The sequence below is a fragment of the Hermetia illucens genome, chromosome 1 (genome assembly GCF_905115235.1).
Source record: "Hermetia illucens chromosome 1, iHerIll2.2.curated.20191125, whole genome shotgun sequence".
Taxonomy (NCBI): Eukaryota; Metazoa; Arthropoda; class Insecta; order Diptera; family Stratiomyidae; genus Hermetia; species Hermetia illucens.
In genome coordinates this window covers 110,352,879-110,370,572 of record NC_051849.1, presented here as the reverse complement: position 1 = coordinate 110,370,572, position 17,694 = coordinate 110,352,879, and the positions used below count along the sequence as shown (strand labels likewise).

The 17,694-nt window shown below is 39.7% G+C and overlaps 1 protein-coding gene across 1 annotated transcript in view; it reads left to right on the top strand.

The window, feature by feature from the left end:
• The window catches only part of LOC119661658 (5-hydroxytryptamine receptor), a 634,419-nt gene that overhangs the window by 476,294 nt on the left and 140,431 nt on the right, over nucleotides 1–17,694 (top strand). Inside the window, 2 exon segments of the mRNA XM_038071091.1 lie at nucleotides 3,556–3,689; nucleotides 4,066–4,175. Coding sequence (XP_037927019.1) covers nucleotides 3,556–3,689; nucleotides 4,066–4,175 — 244 coding nt within the window.

Here is a 17,694-nt window from a genome sequence, read left to right as displayed (position 1 = left end):
CGCTGAAGTTGTTCCTCCTGTATATAGTATTCTTGGTCTAGTTGTTAGATGGACACATTCAAGTTGAGACACTCCATAAAATACAGAAATATTAGCGGAGAAAATGAATCGGTGGACATGAACAACCGAAAGGAAAATTCAGCATTTGTATGCCGGTTTTCCTCCAAATGGCATTTTTAATTGCGATGAAACGTCTTTATTTTTTCGAGCGTTGCCAGATAAAACAATAACATTGAAAGGAGTAAAAATATCAACCGTACGTGTTACCATTTTGCTGTGCGGAAATATTTTGGGAGAATTTGAAATTTTTCAGATCCTTCCATTATTAGTAACGCTAAAAAACCAAGATATTTTAAGGGCGGAAACATTAACTTGTTTGAGGTGAATTGGCACCCCAAAAAAAGCTTGGATGGCTTTTGCAATTATGTCCTCGTTGCTATTGGGTTTCAACAATAAAATGGAGCACAGAAAAGAAATGTTGTTCTATTTATGGACAATGCAGCATGACATCCTCAGATGGAGTTATCGAATGCGAAAATTATTTTTCTTCCACCCAATACAACTGCCGCAAAGGAACTACCGGGGGCAGAACATAGCTATTCTCACCGATAGCCAAGCAGCGATCAAGTCACTTAGGTCCAACCAGGTGAACTCTAAACTGGTGTGGGAATGCCTTGGGAGACTGAATACACTCACCTCGTCCAACAAGGTCTAGATACTTTGGGTTCCAGGCCATGCAGGGTTGGAAGGCAACGAGGCAGCAGAGGTACTAGCCCAGAAGGGAGCAGGGAAGCCTTTACACGGGCCAGAACCCTTCTGTGGAATCGGAAACGGTTTCATGGTTATGAATCTAAGAAATGAAGAGGAACGGTTGAGGGAACTACACTGGGCGGGCCTACCAGGGATGGAGCAGTCCAGGGTGCTTATTGGGAAATACGACACCATACGCACAAAGGATTGCTTAAACCTCACCAAAAGGAACCTGCGAATCATAGTGGGAATTCTCACTGGTCATTGTCGGCTGAACTATCACCTAGGGAACCTAGGGATATTTACGGACACTGCTTGCAAATTTGGTGAAGAGTATGACGAAACCTCTATACACATCCTGGAACAGTATCCGGCACTTGTGCAAAGTAGGTCGAGGTATCTGGGGGAACACTTAATACCAGATAATACCAGATGTAAAATGTGGAAGGGAAGATACTAAAGTTCCTGACGGTTATAGGCCAGCTTGAGATACTATGACCAATAAGTACACTATAGGGAGAGGGAGCTTCATCCTTGGCTTTTTCCCGGCCTTCTTTCTTTTTTATTCAGAGAACCGTATGCCACTATCAACTTTGCAAGTGTTTTAGAATACTTTGCACGTTTCGCACAAAAAATATTATGAAAATTCTTTAATCAATTTTCTGGATAACAAAACGAACACAAAACTCTTCTTAGTTTATAACTCTAATTCACAAACGAAAAATGATATATAGCTGAGGAGACGATATACCAACTTAAAAAAAAAAGCTGTATTTCCCAAATTCAGAAAGTTGCCTGACTTTCACATGATATCCCATATGCATGTATTTTTTGAATACGAGTAATATCTCACTGAGTTATATGTATATACATACATATGTACATGTGTATTTGCGAGGGCAATTATTCAAATGTTAAATACGTATATATTCATGTAAATAATAAACTTGCATTTATGTGCTCAATATGGAAAAAACATCGTACAATTTGGACAAACATGGAGGGATATTTTAAATTTCAGCTAAAGCTGGCACGAGTTCATCACATAAGAGTAACACAAAACCTTTCATACTCGAAGCGTCCAACGGTCATTGTTCGGCATATTTGTATGAATATATCCGTATTCGAAGAAGTGAATATCTTCGTACTTGCAAAAGTGAATACGAACGCGGTTATATTCTCACAATACCAACGTATCCGTATTTACGAGTACGAATACGAATTTCCTCCTATTGAAATGTTAGTATTCAGGCGTGGAAGACCCTGCCTCAGATGGAGCGATGGTGTAGAATAGGACGCTAGACAGGATTTAGGGATATCGAATTGGTGGACCTCGGCGCAAAATCAAGATATCTGGAGTTCAGACACGTTCCCAGTTAGTGCGAACCCAACTAACCTTGTGGCAGCCGAGCGTTCGAATAGTGTACCACCAATGGTCAGACGATGAAAGTTTCCGAAATATTATATAAATCTTTCACTGTTATTAGTACAGCCATCAAGACCATTGCTCGCCATTACGTCTTCCAACAAGGTGCTATCAATGCCGGCCTTGTCATTCAGATCCGCCACTTACTGACCTTACTGACTTCGCTTGCGCTTAAAATGACTAACTCAAGTATATCGCTGAAATGGTCGTTTAAGTTGGGGAAATTTAATATTACGGCGATCCTTAATTCTGTTGTCGTGTAGTGGGCTCAGAAGGTCGTAGGCCTTAGGTCAGCTCGGTTGATGTTCCCATAGGAAGATATTTTCAAAATTTGGTGACTGCTAGCCTACGTCATAGTGGTATTTTACGATAAGCAAGATTACCAGGGCTGTCGGCACGTCTCCATCCTTGCGTGAATGGTCAACTTGAAATGGAAACTCACTACTGTACTATATATTTCGAATGGAGCTTTTTGACTTACTCAGAAAGAAGCAACATTACGATAATTCAATATAATTGTATTGACTAATTTATGGCAATACTACTGTTGTACAGAAAATATTAGTTATTGCCAGTAGGGTTAAGGCAATTTTAAAAGAGAAGAATTTCGCAGGCTCTTTTGTCCGCCCTTGGTTTGTATTGTCTTTGAAAATTCTAACCTGAAACTTGAGGAATCGCAACCTGCTTACAATTGAATCGTAATGATTGCAAATGCAGTTGCATAACCAAGTCGAAACAATTATAAAGTGCGCTTTTAACGGAAATTTGCTTTTGCGTGGAATGAGTTCACCGTGATTGACAACGCACAGTTGACGGTCCTTTTATGGTAGCCTTTTCCCTACCGCTCGGTTTTCATTACTATTTGTGTGATAGAGGGATTTTAGAATTTCAAATTGGAGACTGAAAAGCGCTTTTTTGTTTAGAACCGGTCTAGAATATAGTTTTCCCTTTAATTACTGGCAAACGATCGGAAGCAAAATATGGGCACAATGCGATTCATCACTAACTATTCAAAGCCACATTTTGCGAAAGCTGCGTTGGGCTATGCAACGTACCAACCACTGTAAGAGCAGTCACATTGAACTACGCAAAGGTGCATGCGTGCGTATTATATTATTCTTATTCCCCGGAGGTAGAAGAACTTATTCAACAGACACATTTCAAAAGTTTTTTGTTTCCCGGGCGAAGCTTTTCTTCCTGGCATACCCGTCTGTTTCAATTGTGCTTGCTCAATGTGAAAGCGAAACTCTACCCGGCCTTCGGCGTTGATATTATCTTGCTCATCTCGCTCACCGTCCCGTTGTTCCAGTACATGGAACCCCCTCCATCATCCTTTCTGCCAATATGTGTACAACTCATCTGCATTTATTCTATTTCAGGCAACGTGTTCGTAATTGCTGCAATCATCCTCGAGCGAAATCTGCAGAATGTTGCTAACTATTTGGTTGCATCCTTGGCCGTGGCGGATTTGTTTGTCGCCTGCCTGGTGATGCCATTAGGTGCGGTGTACGAGGTAAGTGGGAGATGTGCTTGCAACTGTCTACAGTAGACTTCAAATAGTTTGGGGAGCTTTAGTCCTGCAGTGAGACATATTCTAATGCATATAAGTGGTTCTGTGCCTTCAGTATCACATTTTGATTGCAATTAATGAATATAAAACTGTGTGTGCCCCCTACAAGTGCAGATAATAATTATAACAAAAACCGGGCGATTTCAATCTATTTGTTGTCCACTGTAACCTGCATATGTTCATCCAATGTATCGTTTACTCATTCTCAATTATCCTTCTAAGCTTTATTTATAAATACAAATGCACATATGCCGCGGAAGCGGCTTTTCCATTGTCAGGACCATTTCCCAATATAACATTTAATGTGTACGCATTTCAGATTAGCAAAGGTTGGATCCTAGGACCTGAACTGTGCGATATTTGGACTTCATGTGACGTCCTCTGCTGTACTGCCTCCATTCTCCACTTAGTTGCCATAGCCACAGATCGGTAAGTACAGGTTTTTTTCAAGTGTATGTGAACTAATCTCGTATCACCATTAACGTTGTCGAAGCTCATTACTGTATATTATATAGACCTTTCTAATTAACATGATCTGTTGTCCCTTGGTCCACAATATTATTAGTGGCTTTATATAGTTGAAATATGGTTTCGGTTCATTTACAAGCACAAGGTGATGACCATAGTCTAATGTTGATAAGCTCAAGAGGAAATTGCTCTATAAATATATGGAAAATACACAGGCAGATTCGATGCTTGAAAATTAAAGTAGAAATTCGCCAGAAGAATGAACTCAAATTTACAACTTAAACAGGTACAAAAGGATATTCCCGAATGGTCCCCTATCTAAGAACTGACATCAATTATTACAAGATGGCTGGATTTCTTTTCATGCAATGAGTTTATCTAAATGTAGTGAAGCGTAGAATAGATATGCAATTGAAATTTTAGGCATTGCTTAATAAATCGGCAGAAAACTGAAACTACATGCCATGCCTTCCGCACCCCTTGCTAAGCATCACTTCAATCCTCCATATTATGGAGCTCACTCGCGTCGATGTTTCTCCAACTGCAGCATATCCCAGTTGTGCTTTGTGGGCTTATGCTGACTTTCAGAGTCTCTTCCAAGCACCTCCTCTCCCAATATATTCGTAGGCAGTAGGAAGTGGCACGCTCTTAAACTTCAATTGTGCATTCCTCCCCCTTAAGTTTTTCATGAGAAACAGTCCATTAGCCAATGACATCAGGCTACCGTCATGGCAGATAATAAATTATCTGCATTATGCAGAATGTTACTTCAATCCAACGGAAGATCGACATGTGGAAAGAGAAACCCATTCACGGAGGCCATATAAAACATTTGTTGTTGTCAGGCGTTGATAGTCGAAGCTCCACCAAATGGTTGACTAACGGTGTGCTATTCTATGAGACCGAAGCATTCCTAATTTCAATTCAGGATACTTCGCTCCCAACAAAAATTATAAACGGTGCATTCTTCAAGACTTCTCAATCACCAACTGCAGCAGTTGGTTATGCAACTGTAAAGGGGAGACCATCCAGCACATAACATCTGCATACAGGATCCGCAAGATTCCCCATCAAAACCTTTCGTTGAAATATAAGCGTAGTAACAACCTACCATCTTTATTAAAAGTATACTCCGCAGATAATCATGGAAAATGATGGGGTCACACTACTGTGGGATCACACTATTGCCACCGATCACAATGTTAATCATAACAGAACAGATCTAGTTTTGCTTCTAAAGGACGAATGAGCGTGCTTCATAATCGATGTAGCCGTACCGTTGGACCGGAACACTGTTGAAAAACAGCACGAAAAAATCCGGAACTACGGCCCCTTGGTAGACGATATGAAGCAGACTTGGAGACTACAAAAGATCGAAGTAGTCCCAGTAGTAATTTCAGCGACGGGATTAGTCCCGCAGAACTTACATAAAGCGCTGAAAACGCTCGATCTTAGGGCTGGACTATACATGGAGATGCAAAAAGCGGTTATCTTTGCAACCTGTGCTGTAGTCCGAAGTATCCTGTCCGGTGAAAGTCTGGGCTGGTGGGCTCTACTCTAGATTCGCACTGTATGTCTCTGTAGTTTAGAATCACCGCGTCCGTGCTTGAAGTGTTTGCGACAATCGGGATATAGCAATACATATTCGCATGGTCGCACATACTTTGCGTCACATCATCGCTGTGATTCGAGCGTTTGGATTTTGCTTGCAGCCCATCCTTAGACTAGTCGCACCTGGGTTCGTTTGGGTGGGAAAAAAACTCGTGGACATTTTATATAGTGTTATTTAAAAAAAAAAAGAATACGGTCGAAATATTGATTTGAAACTATCAAAACAAAAAACAATAAATTACTTTTTGCGGCGCCTAGTATTTTCAGCTGGTCAAACTTTCAAGTGGTAGAAAAACCAAAACTGATCTTACTAATTTGAATCACGAAGGCGGAGGCGGTGTTCATGATATGAAAGCACTGGTAGCAGATTCTGTTTGATTGATTGTGATCGACTACGACAATTAAGATGAATGTTTCTCTGTGGTAGGGAAAGGGAAAAGAATCAAATCAAAAATATCGGAATTAAAAGTTGTACTTTCTACGCTTTTCGTAATGGTTTCTAAAACTGAATTTTGTGTAAACATTTGTTCAGATCAATGCTAATCAATCTGTCCTAATTTACCCAAAAACAATTCAACCAAATGAACTGCCTACAAAACTGTTTACAATTGAGTGACACAATTTTAGATTGAGTTTGAAGGAATACTATTTTTAAAAAGTGGCCTTTCCGAAAGTTTGGAAATCAAAATGACATGTCCACGCCATCGTTTCATCTCAGGCAGCGTCTGCCACGTCTTCTTTTTCTACCATGGATATCGCACTTATCGACTTTCCGGGGCGAATAATCCTCACCCATACGGAGTAAATGGCCGGTCCTGCGAAACCTATTGATCCAGATTTTATCCACAGCCAGGTCATCGTAGTATCGCTAATAAATGTCGTTCTTATTATATAGGCTGCGGAATCGTCCACCCTCATGTAAGGCACCAAGAGTTCTTCGAAGGATTCTTCTCTCTAACGCGGCAAATTCATGGCATATTAATAATAATAATACTGTCAAAAGAAATTGTATAACGTCCTAGAAGAACTATTGCGCCCCTTCAGTGGGTATAATATACCAATTAACTATAGTATGTCGATCATCAGGTGTTCTCCCTGGTACCTCAACCTACTTTGAACAATTGCTCGGCACTCTCCCAGAACCTGTCGGCAGGTTTCGTTACTCTCCTCACAAATCGATGTTGATAAGTACGATAACATCCATGCTCCACTTAAAAACTGTATTAGTTCGTAGTTTAATTCCCCGCGGCTTCTTTTAGTTCATCTTTGGATGTTCGAATGATACGATATGTCCAGCAACCAGTTGGTCACTCATCCCATCTCTTTTCCCATTCTGCGATAGATCCCCACCGTGGTAACTGCCGTCGAAATACTCTAGATTTCCCGAGTATATATGTTTTGTCGTAAAGACGCCGATCTCCATCCGCTAAGACATTAATGAGTAGCATCCCTGCTAGTACCGATGGTATAATAGTTCTTATGATGTTGTCCGGTAAACACTGCACACTGCGAATGCACTTAACCTATACCCCATTTCTAATTTTCTACAGTTTAATTTGGTTTCCAGAATGGTGTTTCAAAAGGGAGATGCGTAGATTAATACGGAACAAGCTACCTTTCAAATATGAAGTCGCCGATATTGTCTCGGCCCACTAATGTTCAGTAGTATTCTCAAGATCGTTACAGCGATGGAAGTCTCTTTAGTTTCTGCGCCTTCAATGTGTTTTGATTCGGTTCACATTTCCACTCAGATCTTTTAGGTCGGGATCAGCTTTGACCTTTTTGAATATCTCCGCGTAGGGCAGATTGCCGTTACTGGAGATAATTATCGCATCTGGATGAGTTCGCACTTTTGCTTTTCGTTTCGATTTTTTCTCGGTAACTTTAGTCCACCGATCGTTTTCGTTCATCTTGGGCTTCACAACGCTGGTCGAATTTCCTACATTCGCTGTACGCTTTCCTGCTTCTGAACTGTTGGTGCTGGTTTTCAGATTGTCCTGTCCGCCTTTTTTTCTTTTAGGCGTCCGCTGGTTATTTAGACGATCCCCCTCTTTTTCACGTACTCGTTTGTTTCGCCGTGATTCGATGATAGTACGGTTAGGCGTCACTTGGGCCGCTTGTGACACTGTTGGCACAGCGGGGTTCGACGTATCCTTATTATTCTTTTCCTCCATCTATTATAGAGGACTCTAATAGCCCTAACCATATTCTTTATTGCTTGAGGCACGTTATACTTGTCTTTAATAAACTCGGACAGCTCAACTATTTTTGCCTCAAGCTGGGTCAAGGGGCATTCCTCCCGATCGGGACTCTGCTCCCCATAAGCGCCGGCAGGGTTACTCCTTTTATTGACCTTGCCTGTACTGTATCCTTCATAGTCTTTGGCATTGGCTGTCGCACTTCTTGAACATATGCGGTGGGTGTTATCACGGATTTTGTCGTCCAACGATCTGCCTTCAGTTCATCTTTGTTCGGTCTTGTTACTAGTATTCTCGGTAAGGTCGTACTTCGCTTGAACACCTCCTTCTCCAGATCCAAATCACTTGTAACATTATATGCCAAGGTGGCCAAGTTGTCCACCAGTGAGGCACTGCGATTGAGGGATAACCGGGAGCCCACTTGCTCACTCCCAAAAGCCACCCGTACTGGTGTTCCGAGCCACTGCACCGTAAGTTTCCTCCTTCTCTCGTCTTCCATGGTGGTTTTATATTCCCACAGCCTTTTTAGTTCACGCACCATAGGTGAGCAGACACTAGCTCATGCACAGTCAGGAAAAAAAAGTGCATGAATACATATTTACACATCAATAGGTATGCGCCAATCCGCCAGCTAAGGTCGCCCCTGATGGGAGATCTGGCCACTATTCACAGGTCCGTTTGTCAATCTGTCTGTCTGTCTGTCAGTCTGTCACACCCGACCCACTCGAAAACAGCTTAACCAATTGTCATAAAATTTGGTAAGAACATGTGATTTGTGTGTCCCTTTAGTTGCTGCGATTGGCGCCATTTTGTGTTAAGTTTGAAAGGGGACTCCCCATACATGCGAAAGGGGGTGTGCATTTTTTTCACAGAGTATGGTCATGTGGGATATCAAATGAAAGGGCTCGAATAGTACTTTTCGAAGCTGGTCTTATTTCTGATATTGGGTGAAACATAGGCGACGAAGGACTCAAAATGTGTGCCCAAAAAGTGAAACAAGTCTCGTTCTCAGAACCTGTCCATTGTTTTAACTCGATTACTAAAAAAGTTATAGAAAGTCAAAGTTTCGCATTTCAGGTAAATTAATTGATCCTGTATGACGTCATCATCATTTAAAGTGAAGTTCTGTGAACGGCGGGCTCCATATAATAGACATGTTTATACCTGGTTACCAGTGGTTTTTAATTTACTTTTGTGCACATAGTAAAAATGTGTGTGTGGGTGTTTATTTAGGATGAACACAGTATTTATGTCATTGATATATATGTACATATGTCTATCTTAGAGTTTAGAAAAATATTGCGGAATATTCTGTATTCTTAGCTATGTACGAATGTAAAATCGTGTGTAGACAGTGCCCCACATAAGATTAATACAAGACCTTTTACCTGAAACGTGAAGCTTCCGATATTCGGACTTGTCATAAAATATTATATGTTGTTTTTAATTAAACATATTTTTACTTACGAATTGAACTCAAATACTTGTCGAATCGTTCAACGGTATTAAAGTCATCAAATCTTCATGACGATTTTTTTCTATTTTCCTTTTACATATAATAGATTCTCATCAGAAGATTCGCGACGGCCTTTGCTATTTTCTCTGGTATCTACGCAGCATGTTCTAACGAAACCGTACACTATTCACTTTAGAGCACTTCATTTCAAGAAACAAAGGAGATATCTCTTGTTTTTTTCTTCATTTGCATTTTTTTTTATCTGAAAGGGATTTCCTTACACGCCAGTGTGATTCTTTGATTGTTTGTTGATTGAAAGACTCAACTGAGAGCAATTCAACTGCTAAAATTTGAAATCAACAAATAACATCAGATTATAGCTCAAAAGAGGAAGATGAGGACTTTTAATATTTTGGATAAAAAAGTGGTTTTAAAATGACAAGATAGATTTTTGTTACAATATGTCTGCTAGCTGCAATATATGTACATCTGCAGGTATACCTTTTTGTCTACTGATATCTTCCCCTCTACAGGAAAAGAAAGAAATTCCATGAAACCTTACTCGATTCACCACCAAACCCGTCCTGCTTGTTCTTATCGGGTCCTTGACTTCTCACATATTAATATTTAATGTGCTTGTACGACTTTCTCCTCGCAAAATCATCCGGCATATGAAGCAATCTTTCTCCAACCTCTTCAGCAACTTTGAATCAGATCCACAGTATATTGTTACCAACCCATAGCATTTCATATTATTCAGGGATTACATGAAATACTGACCCTTCGTATCCACTTTGCTTAGTCACATTCGGCAAATTCGGATATACCCGTATAGTAACAGCTTGGTAGCACAAATAACTTTAAGGGCTCACTTATATGTGAATGTTCGATTATACGTAACTGGCAATCATCTAAGCAAATTAATCATAAGCCATTGAGCCATATAATGAACACAGGAAATGGCTTTCATGGGGATACTACGATGATACACTAGCATCATCATGTCATTTATATAACACGCAAATATCATTTCACCACTTCACTCGATCCTTTTCTACTATATGGCATATGACTGACATACCACGTAGCAATGATTAATTTCGAATATCATTGAAGCCCTGAACGGTGCCTTGTCTCTTCAGAGGATTTAAGGGAACCTATGTCCTGCTCTCGAATATACAAGGGTGGTGCCCGATACATCAACACTTTGTTTAACTAACGGAATCGAATCATCGTACTCCCTTGCCGATTATGTGTCCTCTCTGCTCTCTACAGATCTGTTTGCTGATGTTTTGTATGCGTAGCTTCCATTAATTATCTCAATCGGGACAGTTTTATATGGCATCCCATTGGAATCCTAAACGGCTAGCCTTGAATATCTAAGTCAAAAACTTTCCTTAAGGAGTGCGTAAGGATTTTAGCATAATTACGGAAAAGAAAAGAGCGCTGAGAAAATTACTTGAAAATCCTGCTGCTTTTTAGAAAACTATTAATCAACAACTTTTCAAGCCCAAGACTGTCAGCGATACGGATTGAACGCCTTTTTGCTTATCTAAATGTAATTTCGCGGTGTTTCTGGCAATTTAATTATTTGAAATAATTAAAACTTGCATTTTTCTATTCGCATGTGATTTATTATTAATCTTGCAAATGCCGGTATTTCGGGAACCACTTGTTCCCTCCATCAGTGCTAATAAGTCCTTTTCGCTTATTTTTATATTTTTTCTTGTTCATATTTTTTTAAGAATTTGGTTACAACTTTTTTCATATTGCATACTTTCAAAAGCGAGTGGTCTAACCTACATAATTGTATCAAATCATTTCATTCCTTCGCCCTCTTCTTTTCCTTGTGTTTAATTGTAGAGCATCTATTTAGCCAGGTGTGATTAACTTAATCGATAGCTGGCGGATGAAAATCAATGCGCAAAAGTGTGAAACGATTCTGTATCGGAATTCCGTGGCGTACACCAGTAGGAACTTGAAAAGGAATTGGAGATATTTTTGCATTAGTGCGTTTGATACCTGAGTGTGCGTCTTGACGAGTGTCTCCAATTTAACGATCACGTTAAAGTCGCGCTGAAGAGAAATGTCTTTTCGAGCACTCTTTTATGCTCCACATCTTAGCCCGAAGCTTAACATTATTTGCTATCTTACTTGGTCAGACCGGTGCTCACCTACGGATGTCCTATCTGGTTTAATTTGAGAGTTAGCCAAATGAAGAAAAGTAGGATCTTTGAAAGGAAATGTCTGCGAGCTTGCACGGGGCTTAATAGGGCTGCTTCGTCAAATTATGAACAATTAGGTGATATATACAGCTGCTGCTCTGCCGAGAGTCGACACAGTTATCGTCAGATTGATTAGGAATCATAAAGTGCGATCCGTTTCGCATGGGGAGAAAAGAGTTCTACCCAAATGATGGGTATTTCGAGAAAACTCTCATGGCAGGCGTTCGTGTATCTTGACAGGAATGGTCTAATTTTTGATTCTGCCGGTGATCCAGATAGACAAAAGGATAGAATGTCCCCCAAACTTGACTGTGGGGGCTCCGGAATCAGACTGAAAATACTCCAGAGCGAGAGCAATTGATATTAAGCGGGCTGAAAAGGAGAAATCCTGGTACTGCTGGTTGCTCAGCTCTGCCATTTGTGGCTTGGTTGGGCCTTTGTAAATAGATACATATTGTCTCTTTGTTAATATTACAACTATGGATATTGTTATTGCAATAAAACGAGAAAAAAATATATAGAGCAAAAAAAAAAACCAAAAAAAAATATTTCTCTTTTACAAATAAATAAAACTAAAAAAGAAAAGCAAAAGTGAAGATTATTTTTTCTTTTTAAATTCTATTCTATTCTATTAACCGTAAGAGCAAATATGTATAGTAATTTATAATAGCTTTAAGTCTGAACTAGTTTTTTTCGGATTTAAAAACATTTTTGTATCAGTTTTGAATAAATGATTGATTAGATTAAGTGAATAGTTTTAATTATGATAGTTTTGGGAGCAGTAATTTAAGTTAGAAGTATCTTTCTAAGCGATTAAACATTTATTTTTACTTTTATATTTCTTTATTTGCCACTAAGGCCAAAAGATTTTTGTAAAATTACATATTTGTTTCTTACATTCTCTTCTCTATCTGTAAACCGTCATCAGAAAATGTTGAGAACCCACAGTGACGATTAGCTTTAAGTTACTTTTATTAGTTTAAGAAATTGTTTTTGTTCATTTTTAAGGTTTTGTGTAAAACAAAACCTTATTAAAATCGATTCAATGTCTGTCTGTCTGTCGGTCTGTCTGTCACACGCATTTTTCTCCAAAACGGCTAAACCGATCCGAACGAAATTTGGTGGACAGATGGGAACTATGAAATCCTACGCATACAGCGAGTGGGACAAATTTAGGTGGAGTTTAAGCTCCCCATACATGCAAAGGGGGGATTCAAAAATGTTTTTCACCGGATATCAAATGAAAGGCCTCGATTTGTACTTTCTGAAACTGATATTGGTTTTGGCATAAATTGCAAAGTGCGTGAGTAAGGAGTCAAAATGTCCGCACTTAAAGTGAGACAGGTCCCATTTTCGGAATCTGCCCAACCTAAAAATCCGAAAAAAAATCTGGGTGGTCCACCTAGATGAAATCTAGGCCTCAAAACAGCATAGAGGACAATATTTCGTATATACGTGCTAAATTTCGTGGAAATTTGGCAATTAACGCCAAAGTTATAGCAGTTCAAACTAAGCAATTTCGCGCGAATTTCCTGCTTCTAAAGCCATGCAAATCTGATGCTGACGTCAAAATTACCCGGAATAATTGACATTCGCCTGAAATATTAAAGTCGCATTTACGAAGAATCTATTTATCTGCAGCCCTTTTTAAGGTTTTGTGTAAAACACTTATGTGAAATCTAATCTTCGAGAGTTGTCTCATTCCGGTATCTGCTCAAATAAATTTACTAATAGTATAGTATCAACTTTTAGAAATTGACTAAAAAACTTCTTAAGTTCATCCTAGGTGTACTAAATTTTGCACCGGCATAGAGGACAGTCTCGTGCATACACATGCCACGTTCAATGATAATCCACCTATTAGTGTCAAAGTTATAGAAGTTCAAACTTCAAACAGTTTCGTGCTACTTAACACCATCCTAAGCCATACAAATAAGATGCTGACGTCATAATTAACGAGAATAATTGAAATTCGAGTCAAATATTAAAATTCCATTCAAGAAGAATCTAATTCTCCTTAGCCCTTTTTAAGATTTTTTGTGAAACAAAACCTTATTAGAATCGAGACGGTGTCTGTCTGTCCGTCTGCCCGTCTGTCTGTCTGTCTGTCACACCCGATTTTTTCGGAAACGGCTAGACCGATTGTAACGAAAATTAGTGACAGTATGTAATCTAGTGTTCCCTTTACATGCAGTAAGTGGCGCCATCTTGTGTTAAATTTACATGTGAATGGAGGGTGCAATTTTTTTTTCACAGAATGTAGCCATGTGGCGTATCAAATGAAAGGTCTGGATTAGTAGTTTTCTAAACTGGTTCAATATTTGATATTGAGTGAAACATTAGGGAGTGGGGGCTCAAAATATTACCACCAAAAAGTGTAACAGGTCTCGTTCTCAGAACTTATCCAACCGAAAAATCTGAAAAAAATCGCAGTGGTGCATCTCTACGAAATATAGGCCTCAAAATATATCCGGTTCCGATATCTGGACAAATAAAGTTAATAATAGTATATTTCCATATTTTAGAAATTTACCTGGCACCCCCCTTATGTTCATCCCAGAAGTACAAAATGTGGCAATTTGGTCAAGTTTGAAGAAAATTCAACTATTATTAACAACTTTACAATTTTTGGTGAATTTCGTGCACTCTACAACCTGCATGACGTCATCATCACATATCAACTCTTCAATACCTCAACGAAATGAGTTCTTATGAATTGGGTCCCAGAGAATTATTTTGTTTTAGTTTTTTGGTTATTTGTCAACCAGACATGTGTGTATGTAGGTATATAGTATATGCGTGCTAATGGCAGATAGATATAAGATGTAAATCGGAAATATGGGTACGATCAATTTATATACGTTCACATATATGTACAGTATTCGGAAGTAGGCAGTTTGTTTGTTTAGGGTGAGCGTAATATGTATGGCTGTAATGTGTACGTTTATCTCGTAGTTTGGAAAAATATGAAGGAATATGTTGGATTTGTAGCTATATACGGATAGAAAAATGTGCGTTGAAATTTCTTACATAAGATGAACACAAAACCTTTATACCCGAAGCGCGAGCTTCCGGTATTCCGACTTGTTTATATTTGATGTTGGTTAAATTGTTGGCATTTGCTAATAATATTAAACTCAGAGTGTGAAGCTTATGAGGTTGACCATTATCAACACAGGCGTTTCCATCAAACGATTTATTTAAATCGCTTTCTAGAAAATAGAGGGCAATTGAATTTTTAGCTATATAACACGGAGCTGTCGTGCACTCTTCGCTCCTCACATCTTTTTCTTTTTCTTCGGCCTTCAGTTCACAAGCGGGGTCGGCTCGTGGTGATCGGTTTCGTCATTTTAAAAATTAAAAATAAAAATAAAAATAAAATTATCAAATGCCTGATCAGGATGTAATCGCGAGACCTTTAAATCCCGATCCAGCATATCAACCCACCATTGTTTTGGCCGGCATGCCATTGCTTTCGATGTTCTGACCAATACTGGTTGTTGAATTGTCGTTAGCGTGAATTACGTGACCACGCCATCGAAAACGCCTCTCTTGCAGTTTTTCTACGATCGATGCAAACCCATATCGATCGCGGATATTCTCATTTCAGACGTAATCAAAACGTCTCACGCCACCAGTGCAATACAACATCTTCGTCCGCATTACCGCAAGACGCCGTTCATTGTCCTTTATAGTCAGCCAACACTCAGAACTATAGAAAGCGGCAGACGGACGACATTGAAGTAAATTTTAGATTCGGGACGTGCGCTGATACGTCGATCACAAAGAACACCAGTTGGGGAATGCCACTTCATCCAGGTTGCGTTAATGTGTGAAACAATTTCATTACGCAGTTCTCCATTGGCTGATAGCATTGACTCGAGATATTGAAATCGCTGAGTTCTGGCAATGGCAGTAACCTGCCCTTCCAGATATTTAAATCGCTCAGTTCTGGCAACGGAAGTAACCTGCCCAGAACTGAGCGATTTCAATATCTCGGGTCAATGCTATAAGCCAACGGAGAAATACGTTATGCTCCTCACATAGGAATACACAAAACCTTTTATACCTGAAGCGTCAAGCTTCCGGTTTCCCGACTTCTTTATTATTGTTACCTATTTCTTGAAAATAAAAATGAATTTGAAAACAAAACAAAAACAATGTAGTCTATACAATGCTTGCCTCAAATTAGCGTGGCATCAAGTAAAATTAATTTCACCACTCAATTTGGTGACAACCTGCAAGTGAGCCATGATTCCTAAACATGTACCTCCATCGTGAAAGTGCCATGATTCCTAAGCATGTACCTCCATCGTTGTCAGGGCTACACTGACATTGGATATTTCATCTTAACCAAATTCCAGCATCTGTTCGACAAAACGTGCTTGCACGCTTCTGTACTACTCCGGCTTGGGATTGTCACATGTCATTGCACGAAACTTTACGTGCCTTTAAATCAATGCGTGGATCCGCACCTACTAGCCAAATCAACCGTCAAAGATTGATAGGAATATAAGGAAGGCTTTGGCGGCGACTGGTGTACCCAGTTACTTAATTGCGCTTGTCGACAGCTATCTAACAAGTAGAATGCTTTATTTCGACACAGACAATAGACTCAGGCAATATCATCACTTCAAAACCTGCACTAAATATGTTGGATGGTAGATGCGAGATTGAACTTCAGGTAACATTTGCGTGCATGGCCCTGTAAGGAAACTACCAATTGTTGCCAACCTGCGATGCACCCATAGGCTGTTTATAGCTAGAATTTTGTGCTCTATACTGCTCCAGGCAGCGTTAGTTTAGCCAAAAGAATTGGATACCACATGCAATGATCAAAGGCGTCCGCAGTTTATAGGAGAACCGCCTCAAGAGTGCATTGCGGGCTCAGAACCTTATCAGACGCGGCAGCCGCGGATTGGTTTCGATGAACATTTTGGCCGACAAGATGACACGCATTTATAATTTCTTCCACTGATCAGCATGTGAAAATCGCCGAAAAAAAAAGAATCGTTCGCAGGTGGCAATAGTGGTGGGAACGGGCGGAGAACCGTCAACGGACCCACGCATTGCCCGACGGCATCAAGGTGTGGACTCAGAGAACATCATCATCAACAGCGCAACAACCGGTATTCGATCTAGGCCTGCTTAAGTAAGTAACTCCAAACACGCAATCCTCAATTTGATATCCCTAAAATCTATCTGACGTCCTGACTTACGTCATCTCCCCAGCTCAGGCACGGTCTCCTGATGTAGAGGGTCGAAAATTCTTCGGAGGATTCTTCTCTAGAATGCGGCCAAGAGTTCACAATATTTCTTGATAAGATCCCAAGTTTCCAAGGAATTCATAAGGACTAGCAAAATCGTAGTAAGAGCTTTGACCCTATGATAAGAAATAGGCTCAATTGACAGCCAACGACCGGACTCAGAGAATGCATGGTGATAATCTGGAGAACCCGGAGTATGGCTTTTTCCATTATCCTTCATTCGCAAAGAAAAAGAAGAGCCTAGAGAAGACATTGGGAGGAGTAGCACTGGAAATCTTAATTGCTTGCATGCGAGGAGAATTGAAATGCAGTCAACCGTATGGAGGGGCAGATTCAATATAGGTTGATCGTTGCAGAAGAGGCAAATGCAATCGATGCATGAAGCCGAGAATAAAGCCGTACCCACTTATTGAAACCTGTTCAAATTAAGATACTAGTAGGGATTAGATAATTGATCTCATTAAAGTTCACAATAACTCTTTAATGTCCAGTCCCAGTCGCGTTAAAGTATGGAAAATGAAATTTTGTGTTTTATAGATATTTATCATAAAGTCCATCGAATGGCCAGTTCCTATTCAGCGAAAGCAACAAAGAAAGAAATTTGGCTTTTTGCATCAAGAATTGATAAATAAGAGCAAGCAATTTATTTGCATGTACGGATGCTACCTATCAAATACCCCAGCTTGACACATTACTTTGGCTGGCCTCCCTTTAGGATATTCT